General features: G+C 37.9%; 1 protein-coding gene across 1 annotated transcript in view; it reads left to right on the top strand.

Annotated features, from left to right (window-relative positions):
* Nucleotides 1–2,040: 2,040 nt before the first annotated feature.
* Nucleotides 2,041–22,604, top strand: part of LOC125856504 (ATPase GET3B-like) — a 33,248-nt gene continuing 12,684 nt past the window's right edge. Inside the window, exons 1-10 of the mRNA XM_049536066.1 lie at nt 2,041–2,269; nt 14,982–15,181; nt 15,306–15,368; nt 15,544–15,654; nt 15,922–15,996; nt 16,095–16,163; nt 16,237–16,302; nt 16,827–16,904; nt 16,990–17,088; nt 18,003–18,137. Of these exons, the coding sequence (XP_049392023.1) occupies nt 2,134–2,269; nt 14,982–15,181; nt 15,306–15,368; nt 15,544–15,654; nt 15,922–15,996; nt 16,095–16,163; nt 16,237–16,302; nt 16,827–16,904; nt 16,990–17,088; nt 18,003–18,137 (1,032 nt within the window). The 5' untranslated portion in view covers nt 2,041–2,133. The remainder of the gene's footprint in view (nt 2,270–14,981; nt 15,182–15,305; nt 15,369–15,543; nt 15,655–15,921; nt 15,997–16,094; nt 16,164–16,236; nt 16,303–16,826; nt 16,905–16,989; nt 17,089–18,002; nt 18,138–22,604) is intronic.

The raw sequence follows: 22,604 nt of genomic DNA, 5'->3' as shown, positions 1-22,604 counted from the left end.
TGAAACTTTTTAAATTCATTTTCTTCCTTTATTTATTTATTTATTTTTTCATTTTAATTTATTTTTTATTTCTGTTATTTTCTTAAAAAATATTTTTGTTATATACTTTCTAAAATTTAATTTTTCATTCTTTATTTTTTATATTTATTTTCTTCTCATTCTCAACTTTACTTTTTTATGTGATTGCACTCAATTTTTTGTATTATTTATTTATTCTTTTTTTTCATTAACATAATTTTGTTAGCATTCTAATTTTAAAATTAAGGTAGAATTCATTTTTGAGTAAGGTTATAGACTTACATTTATGTTATGTTGAAATTGGACATAAGAATATTATGTTTTTTTTTTGTTTGGAAAAATGCACAAGTACCCCCCTCAACTATACGCGAAATTCCAACGACACATCTTAACTATACATGAGACCTATTACCCCCAGAATTATTTTAAAGTGTAATAAAGGCACCCTTTCGTGCTGAGGTGGCACAGAGAGTGTGTTCACTCTCTTAGAGGCATGTGAGATACGGAAAAAGGTATTAAAATATGATTAATATGGACACGTGTTCATTTTTAATTGAACATTTTTATAATTAATTAGTAGAGATAGTTAATTAACTTTAAAACTTAAATTGATATTTTTTAATAAAATTTCTTTTTTCTTTATGAAATAGAGTCAAATTTTATCATTTTTCACAATATATTTAAATTGTCAAAGAATTCTTTTCAGTGTTTTAAATTAATTTGTATAGTATCGAGAGAATTTTTTTCTTTTTAATTTTTTCCTCAAATACATTACTCGAAATTCGCTGATGAGAAAAAAATTGCATATTAGGAATTTAATTTAGGCAACATATAAAAGAGCATAATTTAAATTAGAGTTTTTTTTAAAAAAATAATTACAAATAAATAATTTAACTATCATCCCCTCCTCAATTATCCATGTCATACCCCTACTCCTACCCCTACAACCAGCCCTCACCCGCCCCACCCACACCCCCACTCTTGCCCCCCGCTTCAGTTCTCCAACAATATGACATCCCATCCCTACCCCAACCCAACCTCCATGCCACTTCAGTTCTCCATCAATAACACCCTCCCTCCTTCTCCTCCCTTCTCACTTCAATCAGAAAAAAATGACCCCAATTTTGAATTCTTCTCGAATTAGAGTTCAAAATTTAGGTAGTTTCTTCAAAGGAGATTTTGGACCATGTTTTATGAAATTTATTTGGATTATTTGGATTGAAAGAATAATAAAATTGATAGTAGATACTGAATCCTGTGGTAGTGATGGGATAAATTTGGTGGTGGGTTATAATTTTCATGGTGATTGTTAAGAGTTTTAATGGTTAAAATAAGTGAGTTTAGTGGTTATGGACTGAGTGTTGATAATGAAGAAGAAGGAATCAAATGACATGGAGTTTTTTTTTTTTTATAGATCTGATCATTTATTGACGTGACACTGACATAATGATGACTTGGAGGCGAGTGTAAAACACCTCCCATCATGTGAGTGGCTATATAGGTTTTAGGTTGTGTTAAGAGTGCGTTTATTACACTTAAAAATAATTCAGGGGGTAATAGAACTCATGTATAGTTAAAGTGTGTCGTTGGGATTTCGCGTATAGTTGAGGGGATACTTGTACATTTTTCCCTTTTGTTTTGTAATGTTATATTTTCAGTTTAATTTGTTTTAGTATTATTGACTTGATATTTCACATTAAATATAAGTTATTTTTTTTATAATATATATTAAGAATATATCTTTATTAATTAATATATTTTCATAAAACAATTTATATCTCAAATATTTAATTCAGTATCATTTATAAACGCTCTTAATTGTCATCTAATATTAAATTTTTTATTATTAATGTTACAATTGCACTTATGCAACTAAATAGTACATTTGTAAGTACAAATAAGTCATTATGATTACTAGGGTACTGATTCCAGTTTCAATTATGTGGTGCTTTCCAAACACACCCTTAATTTCATGACCCTTGATACCTTTTGGTGAGGTGTTACTCAATTTTCTGGCATAAGTTATAAAGTAGTGTGTGTGTGCCCCTCAGAGTCCAAACTGGAGAAGCTAAGAGAAGATAGTGGAGACCCAAGATAGTGTTTTCATCTTCGGCAATGGAAGTTGTGGGATATGGCCATTCTTCTAATTCTCTCAGACCCTCACACCCACTTTCTCTCTTCAACTTCAGACCAACCTTCAGCTCGGCTACTTTTATTTCCTTCAAGAACCAGCCCATTAAGTGTTTGCAAGGTAAGTTTCTCTATTGAAGACACAAGATTTTCTGCTATTTGTTATTCTGCCACTCAATTGCTTTTATTTAAACCTTTTTTGTTTCATATAATTTTAATTTGTAAACAAGGAACGAAAATGGGAATCCCATTTTGAGGTGAAGAAGACAAATCCGGTCATAGGTTTCCTTTTATTGATAAAGGGATCTTATTTCATTCATTATTTATTTCCGCCATTGAAAAATGGGGATTTATACCCTTGGGGGTGGCCCACTGCTTTGGGCTTAGACTTTTATGTTGGAAGTGTCAAGTTCGAAACCCCTTTCTAGCGAAAGCAAGGGGGTAGCGGGATTTATCCTTCTGCTTTACTGATATAAAGTTTGATAGGGTGTTCAAAATTAAATGATTAACATTTTTCTTTTCTGTTTTAAAGATTCCCAGTTCAGACTTAAAACAAAATAGTAATACAGGTGATGTCTAACAAATGATAACAACCATAGGAGTAAATATTACAACCAAACAAACCACCCTGAATGATTGAAACTTGGTCTTGATCCTCTCAATTGACTCTTAGTCAAATGCCTTGATAGGACCCAAGTCTCTGGCCCAAATGTTTTCCTCTCAGGAGTCACTTGGTTTGCTGCATAAGAGAAACAATCAGGGTCATAAATTTTGTATTGAATTTATCAAGTATTTGGTTATGCTTTCAAAATAGAATTAATTGCTTTCCATTAATAGTCTCCCTTGGGATGAAAGATCAGAGCCGGATCAGGAATTTAAAGAAGGCGGGTGCACCATTGCCTCTTAAGTTCAATGGGATTTGTATTTGCTTGGTCTGATCAATTTTGAATCAATTTTACTTTTGACACTTTTTAAGTTAATTCCGTTCAATTGTTTGGTTTTAATCCTTTTAAGATAAAGCAGTGTTCATTTACTCTGTTCAGTTTGCACTATACATGGGAAGATTACCAAATGCTTGGTGAAAGCAATGTTGTGAAAGGCGATCACTTTTTCGTCAATGGCGAGAGGTGAGGTGACCCTTCATCGCCTTTTAGCTTTATGGCTAGGCGATCTTCAAAAGGCGATGCCATGGCGAGAAAGGCGTCGCCTTTGGTATTTTCTTAAATAAAGATGACCAATTTAGGATTTTATAAGTTAAAGGGTAATTTTAGGGTTTCTTTTCGAATTTGCACAGTTGCACTCTTTGACTGCGACTCAAACCAGTCGACTCGACTTCTCTTGCGACCAACCAAACTTTTCCGACAACTCCAAAGTCCAACCAATACGTATTTCTTCTTTTCTTATTCTAATTTCTTCTTCTTTTCTTCATCAACTGTTTCTTTTTCCTTCTTCTCCAGACTTCAGATTTACTTCTACCTCTATTTCTTTCTCACTGTTTTGACTTCTGTTCTAATTTTATTTTTCACTTCAAGTCTGAATTGTGTATTGTACTCAATAGGAAGAGTCACAGCCACCCCCGATGTCGATCTGCAATATTAGTTTGAGAAAAACATACTTGCCCCATTAGCATGCATATAACGGAGCAACCAGACCCCTTCAACATCTCTCATAATGTGTTCCACGCTGTTGAAAGCTAGATCCACATGAGGTGTGTAATGCATAGCTAAAGAAAGGCCAGTCACTATCTGAATGACTAAACAAATACCCGCTAACGAACCGAACCCCCACCAATAACTAAGATTGCTCGGGGTTGGATAATCTATCAAATGCTGATTAAGTTTGAAGGATATAGGTTGTTTAAGAAGAGAGAGCCGTTGGTTCCTTATAGTCATTTATTTTTTTCTCTTTTCTATCGTGACAACTCTTGTTCCCCCACCTTTTAGCGTTCTGGGGCCTACTATGTATTAAAATGTGAGAACCCTTTCTTCCACCTCCGAAGGATGGAGGGGGTATACAACGAAAAAAGCGTCGAAGGGGTCGGATCACCCTGGGTTACTGAAGAGTCGTCCGACTTCTCGGTGACCGAATAAGAGAGGTTTTTACCGCTTTCTCTTCTCTCCAGCACTCTCGGACTGATCATCTTGCTGCAACAAAGCAAGCTTAGGAATGAATCTAATGGAAATTTAGGTCTAATGGAAATTTAGGTCTCTGTCCGCTTGGAAGATTATTCTTTCCTCCTCGGCTTCTAGACTTTTAGTATGTACTATCTATTTTCAGTTTTTGAATTGAAATATTTGCTAATATGTTATTGCTGTTGATATTTTGATTATTTATATATGCAATTAATTTTATTTTTTTTGGTATTAATTGGAGCTGCACTTCAAAAAGGGGAGTGCCTTGCCGCTCGCCTCACCTTGTGGCGAGGTAGACCTTGGTCGCCTTTCACCGTCCAAAACACTGGGTGAAAGATTGATGAATTTTCTTTTTGATGAAGTAGTTGTTGTATTGATGACATCAAAAAGATCCAGTAACAATACAAAAGAGAATAGGGATGGATCCTACATACAAAAACCTACCGATAGTTCATTGAGCCATTTCCCTAAGAAAGCAAAAAAGGGTTGGTTATTAAGCCAAAAACAGAGAGCTAATGAAATCTACAAAAGGGATGACATCATTTACATGGGCTAAATTACTCCAGCTGAAGATCTCATCACACATTTAGATTTCAAAGAAGAGTCTCATAAAACATTTGTGATTCCTTTCTGTCCAATACTCTAACAAATGCATGTTGTTACCAACTGTTAGATTCTCCTGATACACCAAAAACTGACAGGAACATGTTCCACAAATCTGTAGCAATTGAACAATGCAAAAAAAGGTATTGACTATTTCTAAACTATGTTGGCACATAAAACATCTGTTTGTTACCTGAAACTTCTTTCTGCAGAGATTTTCTTGTATCAAGAGTGCTTTTCTAATGGCTGTCCATGTAAAGATATGATTTTTTGTGGGTGCTTTTGTTCTCCAAATCAGCTTTCAAGGCTAGTTTTTAGTCCCTTCATTTTGTGCACACAATTTACTATAACCTGCTTTCACTGAGTATGACTCCTTACTAGAACTGCCCCATCTTAGTCATTCACTTGTTTGGGATTAACAATGATGTCTTTTAGAATTCTGTAAAGATTAAAGATCTTTCCAAGTTCCTAGTCTTGCAAATATCTCCTGAGGTGAGTGTTCCATGAGTTCCCTGCTCTATTTGAGCTATAGAGGAATCAGGGTCCACTGCTAACTGCTAGAGGCTCGGATGAGAATCCTTCAGGGGTTGGTTGTGAAGCCATTCGTCTTCGAGAAGCTCACTAGGTTCCTGTTTGCAACTGTGGAAGAGACATCAAGGAAGAAATCATCTCTAAGCTTGTTAATGTATTTCCAAGTGCCAACACCACGAGGGGATCTGTTTTTCCTAGTGCACCAATGGTTTTGCTTCCCATGTTTGGTAGTTACTAGTTACCACCTCTTCCAAAGACTTGTAGTTTCATGACCATAACTCCACCACCATTTTATTAACAAGTTGGTGTTGTGTTTAGATTAGTCTTTGTCTCTCTGATACCCAGGCATCCTAGAGTTTTTGGCTGACCTTTGACCATTTCAACAGATGAAGTTTATGTCCTTCACTATTGCCTTTCCATAGGAAGGATCTTCTTACCTTGTTTAGTTGCTTCTGAACCTTTGAGGACATGGGAAAAAGGAACATAATATAGGTAGTGATATTGTCTAGAACACTGTTGATTAGACTCAACATTCTGATGGGTGAGGTATTGCATTTACCATGTGGCCAATTTTTTCTCCACCCTTTTATAACTCCATTCCTTATTGTTGATGCTTCGTATTTTGCTCACAGTGGTAGGCCTAGGTAGGTTGTTGGTCTCAAGTGCAGCAAAACCAAGTACAAAGAAGAAGAATTGGCTAGTCTTGGTGGATAGAGTTACCTGGTACCGTACCTCTTGCTGGTGGGAGGTGACAGATATCTCGTGAAACTAGTCGAGGTGAGAGAAAGCTGACCCAGACACCACATCATCAAAAAAGAAAAAAAAACAATGTAGAAAAAACCATAGCAACTAACAAGGGAAGTCGTGCAAAGGCTATAAGAAAGGAACAAGAACAACAAAATAGTGCGATAATAGCAACACACTAAACAACATACGATGATAGATACAAAAAACAAGAAGTACAATATTACCGCCAGTACAGTGACAAACACCAAGCCTAAACCCTCGAAAAGCAAAACAACCCTCCACTACCCAGTCTTAAGATCAAAAATGTCAAAATGCAGCTTTTACTATCATTCAACACATAATTGAAGCAACAAATCATCAATTAAGAAATCACAGGCTTGAAAGAAACACAACAATCAATAAACATAAGGCAGAGGTTTACAATATGTCAGTTACACACCCAAACATAGTCAATAGCACATGTTTTAAGGTCAACTTGGTTTCTTATCTGCTGTAAAGACCATCAAGGTGTCACAATTTTGATGGTCCTCCTACTAGAATCTCTTAAACAGTGGTATTAGTCCTTTGGGACTCAACCTGCTGAGAAATAGTGTAGGTGTGAAAGTTGTGATGTGGAACGTCGGTGGTATTTACCAAATTGAGAGAGTTCAATTTTACCTAGAGTTATAGCAACACAACAAGGCCATAAGTAAGGAGCTGTAGAAGTCTTTTTTGGAATCAATTCTACGGCGTCTGTGAGAAATTTAGATGTCCAAAGTGAAATCGACCCAAGATACTGAAGCGGACCTAGAAGTTGCAGGTTTTGAAGTCTCTTCTCTTCCCACCTGATCGATCTTCTCCAATTCTTCATTGTTCGTGACTGTTAGAATAGAATAGGAAAACACAATCCTACACAAACTAGGAATAGTTTATAGTCTCCTATTTGGTAAGGAATTGTATTATATAGTGTCTATAAATAGGGCTCTCTATGTAATTATTACAACAACAATTCAATAATATTCTTTCCTTATATTTCTTACATGGTATCAGAGCATTGGTGAGAAGAAAAAAAAAAGAAGTCAGAATCCGGTGACTATCAACGGTTGGTTTGCATTGTTGTTTCGTTTTACAAGTGTAGTGCGACAACCCACACCACCATGAGGTGCGGAACACTTAGGCGAGCAAACCCCAGTGAGCTCCTCTGAGTTTCATCGAGTCACGCGCCCTCATGCGTCGCCAGGAGTTCCAGGGTCGCGTCACCACGCGCATCACGCGCCGGCACATGCGACACTTTCCGGCCAGTCTTTTCGACCAATTTTTTTTCATTGAGGTCGCCTCTCCATTCCGAGGCAGACTGTATATTTATTTTCTTATTCCGACCAGTTTCGGGCAGTCAGACCTAATTTCCGGCGACTACACCCTTTTTTTTTTCCAGATTCTGACCAGCCTTATTTTTTTTTCCTCTCTCTAAATTCATAATATATTTTTAGGGATTGATATTTTTGGCTCCAAGAATATAGGTAGTTCAAGTGCTATGATCACTTCAGAACCATTAATGGGAAGCTCAAACTATTTAGCCTGGGCTTCCTCGGTTAAGTTATGGTGCAAGGGGCAAGGCGTTCATGATCACTTAACCAACAATACTTGTGTGGTAGATGAAAAGGCAAAGGCTAGTGAGACAGATAATAACGTCAAAGCACAATAGGAGAAGGTTGATGCTCAATTATGTAGTCTCCTATGGCGATCTATCGATTCCAAGTTGATGCCCTTGTTTCGCTCATCCCAAACATGTTATTCAGTTTCGGAAAAGGCTCGTGCTTTATATACTAATGATATATCTCGATTCTATGATGTGATATCTAGAATGACTAGTTTAAAGAAACAAGAATCCGATATGTCTACTTACTTGGGTCAGGTACAATCAGTCATGGAGGAATTTGACACGTTGATGCCAATCACTACAAATGTGGACAAACAACAAGAACACAGACAAACGTTGTTTCTAGTTCTTACACTTGTTGGACTCTCTACTGACGATAATTCAGTGCGTGATCAAATTTTAGCTAGTCCTACAATTCCTACAGTTGATGAATTATTCTCTCGTCTACTTCGTATTGCCGCGCCTCCCAGCCACAAAGTAGTTTCATCACTGACCTTTGATTCCTCTGCTCTCGCATCTCAAACCATAGAAAAATGAGTTTATCAATCTATGGAGAATCGACGAGGAGGAGGTCGTCTTGGGAAACCTCGATCCAAGTGTAGTTATTGTCATAAGTCTGGATACACTTGTGACATATGTCATAATTTGCATGGTCCACCACCCAGTTATGATCCTGCTACACTAAAGGAATATAATGAGTTCCTTCGTAATCGTGCAAGTAAGCATACATCTTCAGCATTTGTTGCTCCGCCTGATCGACCATCCCATAATGCTCATATTGCTCAATCAGAATATGATGAGTTCCTTCAATATCGAGCAAGTAAGCAAACGTCTCCACAAGTAGTTCGGTTGTTCAACATGATGTTGCTGTTGCGGGTAATTCTTTTGCTTGTGTTTCACAGTCTAATACTCATGGATCATGGGTCATGGACTCGGGCGCTTCTGATCATGTTTCTGGTAACAAATCACTTCTGTCAGATATTGTTTATTCACAATCTCCTCCTGCTATTACTTTGGCCAATGGGATACAAACAAAACCAAAAGGGGTTGGAAAAGCCACACCCTTATCTTCTGTCACTCTTGACTCTGTTCTTTATGCCCCTGGTTCCCCTTTTAATCTGGCATCTGTTAGTCGTTTGACACGTGCCCTACATTGTGGCATAACCTTTTTTGATGATTTTTTTCTCATGCAGGACCGCAGTACGGGACAGACGATTGGCACAGGACATGAATCACAAGGCCTTTACTATCTTACCTCTTCAAATTCCTTTACAACATGCTCTGTTACAGATCCTCTGGACCTCATTCACAAACGTTTGGGACATCCGAGTCTATCTAAACTGCAACAGATGGTGCCTAGTTTATCTAGTTTGTCCAAATTAGATTGTGAGTCGTGTCAACTTGGGAAACACACTCGTGCCACATTTTCACGTGCTACTGAGGGTCGTTCAGAGTCTATTTTTTCATTAGTTCATTCTGATGTTTGGGGTCCTAGTAGAGTCAGTTCCACCTTAGGATTTCGTTATTTTGTTAGTTTCATTGATGATTATTCGAAATGTACTTGGGTTTTCTTAATGAAAGATCGTTCTGAGTTATTTTCTATATTCAAAAGTTTCTTTGCTGAAATAAAAAATCAGTTTGGTGTTTCTATTCGTACTTTTCGTAGTGATAATGCCTTAAAATACTTATCATCCCAGTTTCAGGAGTTTATGTCTCACCAAGGAATTATTCACCAAACATCTTGTCCATACACTCCTCAACAAAATGGTGTAGCGAAAAGAAAGAATAGGCATCTCATTAAGACTGCTCGCACTCTCCTCATTGAATCCCATGTTCCGCTGCGTTTTTGGGGTGATGCAGTCCTTTCATCTTGTTATTTAATTAATAGAATGCCCTCATCTTCTATTTCGAACCAGGTTCCACATTCCATACTATATCCACAGTCACATCTCTATTCTATCCCGCCTCGTGTATTTGGGAGCACATGCTTTGTTCATAACTTAGCCCCAGGAAAAGATAAATTAGCCCCTCGTGCTCTTAAATGTGTCTTTCTTGGTTACTCTCGAGTTCAAAAAGGGTATCGTTGCTATTCACATGATCTTCGCCGATATTTTATGTCTGCCGATGTAACATTCTTTGAATCTCAACCTTACTACACATCTTCTGATCATCTTGATATCTTTGAGGTCTTACCCATACCTTAGGTCTTACCTGTACCGACTTTTGAGGGACCTACGATATCTTCTCCATCTCCAGTTATAGTGCCACCACTCCTAATTTATCATCGACGTCCACGTCCAGCAATAGTCTCAAATGATTCATGTCATGCGCCAGACCCTGCTCCCACTGTGGCCTTGCCCCTGCTAGCCAATCGATTGCACTTCAAAAAGGTATACGATCTACTCGAAATACTAATCCCCATTATACTTTCTTGAGTTATCATCGTTTATCTTCACCCCATTATGCCTTTGTATCATCTTTGTCCTCTATTTCCATCCCTAAGACTACAGGAGAAGCACTTTCTCATTTTGGATGGAGGCAGGCTATGATTGATGAGATGTCTGCTTTACATTCAAGTGGTACTTGGGAGCTTGTCTCCCTTTCTACAGGTAAGTCTACTGTTGGTTGTCGTTGGGTTTATGCGGTCAAAATTGGTCCAGATGGTCAAGTCGATCGGCTTAAGGCTTGCCTTGTTGCTAAAGCGTATACTCAGATATTTGGGCTAGATTATAGTGACACTTTTGCTCCTGTGGCCAAAATAGCATCAGTCCGTCTTTTTCTATCTATGGCTGTCGTTCGTCATTGGCCTCTTCATCAGTTGGACATTAAGAATGCTTTTCTGCATGGTGATCTTGAGGAAGAAGTCTATATGGAGCAACCACCTGGTTTTGTTGCTTAGGGGGAGTCTAGAAGCCTTGTATGTCGATTGCGTCGGTCACTATATGGTCTGAAACAATCTCCTCGAGCTTGGTTTAGAAAGTTCAGCACAGTAATTTAGAAGTTTGGCATGACTCGTAGTGGCGCCGATCACTCTGTGTTTTATCGGCATTCAACACCAAATCTGTGTATTTATTTGGTAGTTTACGTTGATGATATCGTTATCACCGGCAATGATCAAGTTGGTATCGCTAATTTGAAGCAGTATCTCTTTCAGCATTTCCAAACTAAAGACCTTGGCAGATTGAAGTATTTTCTTGGTATTGAGGTTGCTCAGTCTAGATCAGGTATTGTTGTTTCTCAACGCAAGTATGCTTTAGACATTCTTGAGGAGACAGGAATGATGGGATGTAAACCCATTGACACTCCTATGGATCCGAATGTTAAACTCCTTCCAGGACAGGGGGAGCAACTCAGTAATCCTAAAAGGTATAGACGGTTGGTTGGAAAGTTGAATTACCTCACTGTGACTAGACCGGACATCTCTTTTCCTGTGAGTGTTGTAAGTCAGTTTATGACTTCTCCTCGTGATAGTCATTGGGATGCAGTTGTTCGAATTCTGCTATATATAAAGTCGGCTCCTGGTAAAGGACTACTCTTCGAGGATCAATGCCATGAGCATATCACCGGATATACAGACACTGATTGGGCAGGATCACCCTTTGATAGAAGTTCTACATCCGGATATTGTGTTTTAGTTGGAGGTAATTTGATGTCACGGAAGAGTAAGAAACAAAGTGTGGTTGCTCGATCCAGTGCAGAAGCAGAATATCGAGCAATGGCTGTAGCAACTTGTGAGCTAGTTTGGATCAAACAGTTGCTTGGAGAACTGAAGTTTGGAGAAACCGGTCATATGGAACTTGTGTGTGATAATCAAGCGGCCCTTCATATCGCATCAAATCCAGTGTTTCATGAGAGGACTAAGCACATTGAGATTGATTGTCACTTTGTAAGAGAAAAGATACTCTCAGGAGATATTGTTACCAAATTTGTGAAGTCAAATGATCAACTTGCAGATATCTTCACCAAGTCTCTTACCGGTCCTCGTATTAATTACATTCGTAACAAGCTAGGTACATATAATTTGTATGCACCAGCTTGAGGGGGAGTGTTAGAATAGAATAGGAAAACACAATCCTACACAAACTAGGAATAGTTTATAGTCTCCTATTTGGTAAGGAATTGTATTATATAGTGTCTATAAATAGGGCTCTCTATGTAATTATTACAACAACAATTCAATAATATTCTTTCCTTATATTTCTCACAGTGACCATTTGTTTTTGTTTGAATCTTCCATCGGCATTCTTAGTTGCCGAAAGGTTCTAGATTGGAAGTGATGGTTTGTCTACTTTCCTAATGGAGGCTTTATCTGATTTTGTTTGACTTTATGTTTGTTTTTTTATTTTTGGATTGGGCTTGTGTTTTGGGCCTAATCCTTGTTTCTTTTGGACCATGGTTTCTGTTTCTTTTTAATAAAAAGTGGTTATGGTCACTCCATTTGATTTATTTTTTTAAAAAAACAACGGCTTCTCGCAGATTTTGTATCTGTGAGGGAAGACCAAAAAACTTTCTTGATTATAATTGTTAGAATAAGAATAGGTATATACAATCCTACTAAGAATAGGAATAGAAGCCCCCAAGGCCTAGCTCAAGTGGCAAAAGGTGGAGGATTTGTGGCTTAGGTCGCAGGTTCAAGCCATACACCATGCAAAGCGAAGCCCGGTATTTAAGTGGAGAAGGGTAGAGGGGTGGGTCCATTATCCACCGAGTTTAGAAGGCTGTGATTGGTCCAAAGGGCGGGTCATAGACGGATTTCTCAGTTATCAAAAAAAAAAAGAAAAAAAGAATAGGCATAGAAATAGTAATAGAAATAGGAATAGTAAATAGTATCCTACTTGGTAAAGGATTGTATTAGTGTCTATAAATAGGGTCTTTATGTAATAATGTAGATATAACAATTCATTAATATTCTTCTCCTGTATTTCTCACATGGTATTAGAGCCTCTACGATCTTGGTAGAGAATCAAAGAGCTTCTGCTGCTGACGGGAGGCTATGACCCATATATGCTGTCCGTTTGGCCAATGATTATGTTACCAAAAGTAGGGCCAATAATATATGCATGAACCCCATATTCATGGGAAGAAAACTCGGTTAGACAGGTCACTGTGCATCAATTTCTAGTGACTATCTACGATTGTTTTGTGTCATCCCCATATCCGTCAGTATTTCTGTAGCACTGTGTCATCTTTCTGGTGACTACTTTTTCATATTTAATTTATGTAGCACTGTGCCATCCTTCTGGTGACTACTTTTTCATATTTAATTTGTGTAGCACCGCGCCATCCTTTCAGTGGTTATTTTTTTTCGTATCTAATTTGCGTAGCACTGTGCATCTCTCCAGACTACTTTTCATATTTAATTTGCATAGTATCGTGGATTTGTCTGAACTACTTTCTCATGTCTGAGTTGTATAGCACCGTGTGTCTTTTTGGTGACTCAGATTTGATTTGTGTAGTGCCATTCGTCTTTTCGGTGACTCTTCAAATTTGATTTGCGTAGGGTTGTGCCATCATTCCGACCCTACCCATATAATTTCTCTTTTTTAGTAGGGTCGTGCCATCATTCCGACCCTACCCATATTATTTCTCTTTTTCAATAGGGTCGTGCCGTCAATCCAACCTTTCCTATATAATTTCTATTTCTCAGTGGGGTCGTGTCATTATTCCAACCCTACCCATATAATTTATTTCTCAAATTGTGGCCACTTTTAGCCTCAAATCTAGTAGTCTGGCGCATGGGCATTTTTCAGCCAGTTTTATGATTTACACAAAAAAGAAAAAGAGGTGATCTTGAGGAAGAAGTCTGTATGGAGCAACCGTTTTGTTGCTAAGGGGGAGTCTGGTAGCCTTGTATGTCTATTGTGTAAGTCACTCTATGGTTTGAAACAATCTTCTCAAGCTTGATTTGGGAAGTTCAACACTGCAATTCAAGAATTTATTACTCTGTGTTTTATCAACATTATGCATCAAATCCAGCATTTCATGAGAAGACCAAACAAATTGAGATTGACTAGCATTATGCATCAAATCCAGTATTTCATGAGAAGACTAAGCACGTTGAGATTGACTGTCAATTTTGTGAAGACGAGTGATCAACTTGAAGATATCTCCCCAAGCCCCTCATCTGTCCTCGTATTAATTACGTTTGTAACAAGCTATGCGCATATGACTTGTATGCACTTGCTTGAGGGGGAGTGTTAGAATAAGAATGGGTATATACAATCCTAGTTAGAATAGGAATAGGAATAGGAATAGGAATAGGAATAGTAATAGTAAATAGTATCCTACTTGGTAAAGGATTGTATTATAGTATCTATAAATAGGGTCTCTATAAATAGGGTCTCTATGTAATAATGTAGATACAACAATTCAATAATATTCTTCTCCTATATTTTTGACAATAATTTTAAGAAAAAAGGTGTGCAGTTGCAAGTTCTATATTAGCATATAGGTGACTGCACCATATTCCTCATCATTTAGGACCAACCATTCATTGAATTTTTTTCCCTTTACAATCGTCGAATTGAGTAATATCTTTGGAAGCCAGATAAAACTAAGCTAGTTTGCATTGACATAAGCTACAAGATTAAGATGATGGAGATGGTTTACCCTTGCAGTCCCAGCAAATAATCTTATGTTAATCACTTTTTTTTTTATTTATGAAATTGGTAAAAAAGAATTTGAAAGTGATTGATGTTAATCACTTATTTTAGTTAAATGCTTGAAGGTAATGCTGATGAATAAGAATGAAGAGAGACCCCAGGTTTAAGACGATGCAACCAGTGATATATTCAATCATACCACTACACTTGTTAAAATGAGGGTGATGGTTATGATGATATTAGCCTGATTACAATTTTAGTTTGACCATCTGGTAGCTGCTGATGAATTTGAGAAGATTTGTCCTTAATTTCTGTGTGGTGTAAAAGAGCCATTATATGGTTGCAAATTTGACAGTTTTGATGTTTTGTCTAGTCTATATGGTATACTGCCCTGTAATCTTTTCATCCTCCAAGTAATTAAATATTGAGTGGCATATATTCCTTGTAAGCTCAATCAGATATTTTTTTTTTACTAGAATTCAATTAGAAACGGTAACCCAAGAGTGTTTCACTTCCTCCACTAGCCATGCCAATTATTATGGCCTTGTTAATGTTGCTAAATCTTTGTGCTAATGGCAGTGAGAGCAGTAGCTTCTCCTGCTGGATTTGATGAAATGGTTTCTGGGACCGAGCGTAAGTATTACATGCTAGGTGGTAAAGGAGGAGTTGGGAAGACAAGTTGTGCTGCTTCACTTGCTGTAAAATTTGCAAATAATGGTCATCCCACTTTAGTAGTTTCAACTGATCCTGCACATTCCTTAAGTGATTCTTTTGCCCAGGTATAAGATAGTGTTTTTTTTTTATTGCATTTCAGGCAGTTCTTTGAATTACTTTTTCGCTTTTCCTTTTTGGACTTTTTTCTTGTGTGACCAGATTCATTCAGTCTGCATGTTCTGACTGTAGGATTTGGCTGGCGGGACTCTAGTTCCAGTTGAAGGCCCGTATTCTCCATTATTTGCCCTTGAGGTTGTGAAAAGCCTCTTCCTACTTGTATTTGGTGATATCCAACGTTGAATCAATAACCCAGTATTGCAATGTTCTCCTCGCTGGAGGCCAGGGATGGGGGTGTCTGGGGATTTGGTACTAAATTAAACAGTGTCATGTTTAAGGCTCATTTTGAATACTATTGTCAATATGTCAGTTGAATCCTGAAAAGGCCAAGGAAGAATTTCGAAGTGCAACCCAGATAAGTGGAGGATCTGGTATCAAAGACTTTATGGACGGTATGGGCCTTGGAGTGCTTGCTGAACAGGTAGAATTCTTTTCCCTAAATTAAATCAAATCTCTGTGAGTTCTCTTCTTTAATAAGAGTGATAAAAGTGGGAAATAAGTCTTTTAGCTAGCCACATAAAGCTTAGGTTTGCACTTACGAGAAGTAATGAAATTGAAGTCCTTTTCTTTTTTGTTTGATTCTCTCTGCCACTTGCGTGTTCAGTTTTGACCTTCGATTTTCTTGACCAAAATGGAGTTGATTTCACTTGTTTCACTACTAACTTATTCCTCTTCTTGCGTGTGCAAGCTTGGGGAACTAAAGCTTGGAGAACTGCTGGATACACCTCCTCCTGGTCTAGATGAAGCCATTGCAATTTCAAAGGTGCCATAACTTTTTATACTTAAAGTTTGTGGTCATATTTTCCATCAAAAGTGTTAATGTTTTCCTTCAACCTAACTGGCTACAGATCTTCTTGCCAGGTTATGCAAATCCTTGATTCGCAGGAATATAATATGTTTACTCGTATAGTGTTTGACACAGCCCCGACGGTGAGAATGGCATGATATGTCCGTTAAACTATGTTTTGGTAAGACATTCCTAATAGTTATTGTTTCCTCTCAGGGACATACTCTACGGCTCTTGTCATTGCCAGACTTCTTGGATAAATCAATTGGAAAGATTTTGAAGGTAGCAAATCTGTTCAATTCCATATCTGCTTTTGATTGGAAAAGAAAATTTCAGGAATGCAAAAACATGATATGGACGGATTTTCTCTTTAGGCAACATCTTTCTTCTGTCATGTACTTATTGATCAGTTGTTCTGTTGTGTGAAAAAAGTGAATGATATAGGGAAGGTATACTAATGCTTAGGGAAGGTATAATAATGCTCAAGGAATGCAGAAAGACCTTCATTTGTTGTGCTTAAAGCTTCTCATCATCATTCCCTGTATTGTGTTCCCAGTGTGCAACTACTTGGTTCCTTGGTTATGCTTTACAAATTGTTTTCTGCTTAAAATTTCTCTTCCTTAATGAAGGCAACTTTTTGGCTTATGGTTCTTAGTTGGACAGCTAGTTTCTTTCTGCAACAGAAGGCTCTGGAATTCCTTTTCTCTTCCAACTGCCTGTTATCATATATTCATATTTAAAGTATTCTTGACCTGGTTTAACTCTGTAATCTACTTTTGTTCTACTCTGGATAAACTCTTTTTCAGTTGAGACAGAAGATAGCTTCTGCCACTTCAGCAATAAAGTCTGTCTTTGGCCAGGAAGGATCGCCCAAGCCAGATGCTGTAAGCTTTACATAGTTAGGAATATGTACTGCTGGGTATTCATGTGCATAATCTTGTCAATCTCACATATTTCGCATGTGTGCAGGCAGATAAATTGGAGCGGTTAAGGGAGAGGATGATAAAAGTAAGAGAGCTTTTTCGTGACACATCCTCAACAGAATTTATCATAGTAACAATCCCCACGGTAATATTTTCTGTCTGGTGTTGTGCATGTTTTCCTAAATCTGCCTGATTAGGATCTGTTAGTGTAAGGCAGAAACCACTGTATACGGGGTAACTTCTAAGAGGGGGAGAAATCACCTATAGTGTGTTTTGTTTCTGCTAAGATTTGAACCGTGGTCTCCAAGGTTTGCATCACACAACTATTATATTTGTCTCACATTTGAGCTTAAATTAAAAATTTTAAAAACTGAAGTGTACTTGAAATATCAGTCTTGTTGAATGAGTAGGCAGATTTAGTCATAATCTGCTCCACCATTGAGCTGGCAGATTTGATTATAATCTGCTCCACAAATAAAGCTGGCAGATTTGATTAGAATCTGCTCCTGTGAATATGGGATTAGAATATATTATTCTAGGAAAATAGTTTAGAGGAAATCCCTTGATTCAAGGATTTCCTAAGAATTAGGGATTGATTAGTTTATTTGGTCTTTACTTGTTCTCTTATAAATACTGTAGAAACACTATGAATAAAATATACTTTTCCAGTATCTAAACTTTCAAGTCTCAATGAATTTTTTTAGCTATTGGTATGTTTTGTTTCATTTTTTCGAATCCAAAAGGATTTCAAGGCAAAGAGGCTAAATTCCTGTACAGAGTAGAACTAACTAAACTCTAAATTACCCCACCTAGAAAATAAAAACCTACTCCCTAGTTAATTGTCAACTACATCAAGTCTTAAAGTTCAGAAAAATTGCCTGAACCTAACATTTTGGATTACGAGAAGTTTGCAAATAGAAAATGTTAGAGAAATACAATTAGTGTAGACTTTTATAGTGCTAAATACCTTGGTTTTGTTGCCATATGAAAAATAGTGATCTGCTTGTTGACTCGTGATTCTCACTCTGTTTCCGGTGGGAGTCACCATGTGCCCTTCAGGTTATGGCAATTAGTGAATCGTCCAGGTTGTGTGCTTCCTTAAAGATGGAAGATGTTCCTGTCAAGAGGCTTATTGCTAATCAGATCCTCCCGCCATCAGCCTCAGATTGCAAGTTCTGCGCAATGAAAAGAAAGGTTTGACCATCTTATTCCCATCTCAAATCTTTTTTTAATGAAGTGAGAAGTGTATTATAACAAAGTGTCCAGAGGATGCAAGATTTACAAAAGTAGGGGTAGTTAGCTCTAGAAAGGGAAAAAATAAAACTTATCATAATACAAGAGAGCTGAAAATATGTTACACAAAGACCCTATTTATACAATATAATCCAATCCTTTACCAAGTAGTATACTATATACTATTTCTATTCCTATTCTAAGTAGGATTGTATATTCCTATTCCGATTCTAACACTCCCCCTCAAGCTGGTGCATACAAATCATATGTACCTAGCTTGTTACAAATGTAATTAATACGAGGACCGGTGAGGGACTTGGTGAAGATTAATGCAAGTTGATCACTTAATTTCAATTTTTTTTTAACATCTCCTGAGAGCAGAGGCAAACCTAGGATTTAAAGATTTTGGGTGTACCAATATGAGCTCTAAGTAAAACTTAAAATAAAAACAACAAAAAAGGGTTTTAGCTGGATTTGAACTCTGGTCTCAAGGGTGATTCCTCTGGCTTATACAACAACAACAACAACATACCCAGTGCAATCCCACTAAGTAGGGTCTGGGGAGGGTAGAGTGTACGCAGACCTTACCACTACCTCGTGGAGGTAGAGAGGCTGTTTCCGGAGGACCCTCAGCTCAAGTACGACAACCCAAGTAAAAGAAGAGGAAACATTATATAGGACATAGTATCCAATAGGAGAAAAGTGCATAATCAACAAAGGAGACAATAACATCAAGAAAATACTGTGAGAGGTGAAACACAGTATACGACAAATGGCTATAGAATCACAGACAAGAACTACAAGAGCAAGGCTAGGACTACTACAAACGCTACCCACCGAAACCCTCGCACGGGAAGATAACACGCTAGCCCTACTAACCTTCAACCTTAATACGCGACCTCCACTCCTTCCTATCTAGAGTCATGTCCTCGGTAATGCGAAGCTGAGCCAAGTCCTGTCTAATCACCTCTTCCCAATACTTCTTAGGCCTACCTCTACCCCTCCGCGTACCCTCTACAACCAGCCCCTCGCACCTCCTCACTGGGGCGTCTGTGCACCGTCTCTTCACATGCCCAAACCATCTCAGTCTCTCTTCCCTCAGCTTGTCCACCACAGAGGCCACTCCCACCTTCCTCTGGCTTATACTAGCAACAAAAGACACTCCTATGCTCCTTATGGGTACACTGATAATTATATCCTAGTTTATGTCAGTTTCTCAAGATAGATATATATATATATACACATGATTTTTTCCGAAGTTAGTGGGTGCATGTGCACTCCCCAACTTTGTATGTGGGTTCGCCTCTGCCGGGGAGTATCTTTTCTCTGACAAAGTGACAATCAATCTCAATGTGCTTAGTTCTGTCATGAAACACTGAGTTTGATGTGACATGAAAGGCCGCTTGATTATCACACACAAGTTCCATATAACCGGTTTCTCCAAATTTTAGTTCTCTCATCTCTCAGCAACTGTTTGATGCTTTGCTCAGCTCAGGTCCTAGAGATTTAGGTGAACCAGGTTCATTAATATTGCTGACCTATTCTATCCCTCTTGTCAACTTCATATCTTGTTCGAGTTCTTGTTTTGTGGCCCATGTGATCCCCTTTCAACCAAATTCTTTTAAAGGTCTTGCGATGGTTATCATCATAGCTCTGTGTGATCCCAATTTCAACATCATCATCATTATCCTGTGCTCCTCTCTCCTTCAGGCTGTCAGATTCATCAAAATTTACATGAACACTTTCGTCAACATATGAGGTCCTCTAGTTGTATACCTTGTAAGCTTTATTATGTGATGAATATCCAATAAAGATTCCTTCGTCACTTGTTGCATCAAACTTTCCTAGAGCTTGTTCCATTGTTGTGGAAAAAACACTTGCTCCCAAAAGCTACAAGATGAGTAAAATTTGGCTTGATTCCCTTTAGAAGTTCCTAGGGAGTCTTCTTTAGCAAAGGTCTATCATGCATTTGTTGATGATATAGCATGCAATGTTCACAACTTCAGCACAAAATGACTTTGGAAGATTACTTGCTGTGAACATAGTTTTTTCCATGTCTTCCAAGGTCCTGTTCTTCCTTGAATAACACCATCTTGCTGTGGAGTTTTAGGTTCTCAGAAGTTGTGATTGATCCCCATGATGTCCACAATATTCTAGAAAACTAGCATTCTCAATTCAGTTCTATGGTTAGATATGATGCTAGCCACTTGAACATTCAACTTCCTTTGCAGCTCCTTCACAGATATTGAGAATAGATTGAATGTTTCATCCTTGGAGACAAGAAACAATGTCCATGTGAACTTGGAATAATTGTTAACAATCACAAACATGTATCTCTTACTCCCTCTGTTTTGAACCCTCATAGGTCTACATATCTATGTTTAACAGCTCTAGTGGTCGGGTTGTACTTACCATCTTCTTTGATTTGAATGAGGACTTGACATGTTTTCCTCCGGCACGTGCATCACACACCTTTTCTTCATAACATGGATTTTGGCAACCCAAGAACCAAGTCCTTGATATCAACTTGTTGAGTTGAGAGAAGCTTGCATGTCCTAGCCTTTTGTGCCATAATAGCGAGTCATTCTCATGTGCACCTTAGTTTATAGCTTAATTCCTCAACGGAGCCATGACGTCAACTGTATACATTTTGGTGTCTTCCTCCTCAAAGAACCACGTTCTTGGTTTTGGAACTTGTAACAGACTAACAGTACAGTCATCTGAGGTGAATACAACCTGGTTCCCTTTATCACACATCCGTGACACACTCAATAGGCTGTGCTTTAATGCTTTGACATGATGTATATTCTCAATCCTAATGATGTCTTTTTTTGCTTTCCAAATTCCACTCTCTCCTTGATAGGCTTCTAGTGAAAGAAAAATTTCCTTTTCTCTTGTCATGTGTCTAGAACAAGCACTACCGGCATATCACATGCTTCTGTTTTCACTCACCTTAGCCTTTCATTCTTTATATTCAGTGGCTAAATCATATTATCAGGTTCTTCCATGGTCAGTAGGAATTGATTATCCTCTTCAACATCATCATCCTCATCATCACTTGAGGAGTTTCCATGGAAGCTAGTGCTTTCCTTACTATTTGATCTATTTGAGTAGTTATCCTGCTTCCAGGAACTTGAACCCTGTTTTCTTTGTCAAGAGCATTCCTTCTCCACTCTGTCTCTCTTTCTGGACACTGCTGGATAAAGTGGTGAGGACTTCACATCTGTGGCATACCTCAGAGTTCCCCCTATCAGGTGCTCTTGAATTTGAGCTGCTACCTCTGTTTTAGAGCCCTTCTCTCCTGATAATCCTTTGGAACCTCCAGGTTAGCATATCTTCTTCATCAACATCTTGATTCTGGGTGGCTTTAAGGACCAGGTTCACTTCCTTTCTTGGTGGAGCATTCTTCTGATTTTGGAATTTCTTCATTTCAAAGGTCTTCAAGTTTCTCACGACTTCATCTATAACATTGTCTCCAAATATTGCCTCCATTATTGTATTGACCTTGCTTTCCCAAGAGTCATGTAAGATATCTAGAAATTTTTCAATCTTCTTCCTTCAAGGGATGATCTCCAGGAGAGTTCAATTCATTACTGATGTCAATTAATCTATTCAATATCTCTTGAAGAGTTTATCATTTATTCATCTAAAAATGCTCTTATTGCCTACTGAGCAATGCAAACTTTGACTTCTTAACTTGGCTCATCCCTTGTAACACCTCGGAAGTGCCTAACTCAGATAAATCAGAAAAGTGTAGAAAAGTTGCTGAAGTTTGCAACATTTACTTCCACGAGAGAAGTTCACGGACCATATAAGCTTTCACGGTCCGTGGAAGCCAACTTCAGGGGTAGTTGGGTCTTTTCCTACTCTTTTAATTCCTATACTATGTCGTTTTGGGTTTATTTTGGAGACTATAACTGATTCTTAAGACCCCTAACCTCCTTATTCTCTCATTCACTCAAAATCAAATTCTTCTCCCCGAAGCTTCTCTCCCAAGGAATGAACAAGGATTCCAAAGGTCCAAGTCTTCTCTAATTTCACCTAGGGTTTCTATCAAGGTATGTGGAAACTTCATCAATGGGTCCTTCTTCACCCATTGAGTCCTAAAGAAACCTCTGTGAGAAATATAAGAGAAGAATATTATTGAGTTGTGTTGTTATCTACATTATTACAAAGAGACCCTATCTATAGACACTACAATATAATCCTTTACCAAGTAGGATACTATTACTAGTCCTATTCCTATTCCTATTCCTATTCTAAGTAGGATTGTATATATCTATTTCTATTCTAACACTCCCCCTCAAGCTAGTGCATACAAATCATATGTACCTAGCTTGTTACAAATGTAATTAATACGAGGACCGATGAGGGGCTTAGAGAGATATCTGTAGGTTGATCACTCGACTTCACAAAATTGACAGTCAA

This window comes from Solanum stenotomum, chromosome 2 (assembly GCF_019186545.1).
Source record: "Solanum stenotomum isolate F172 chromosome 2, ASM1918654v1, whole genome shotgun sequence".
Classification (NCBI taxonomy): Eukaryota; Viridiplantae; Streptophyta; class Magnoliopsida; order Solanales; family Solanaceae; genus Solanum; species Solanum stenotomum.
This window is presented reverse-complemented; position numbering and strand designations above follow the sequence as displayed.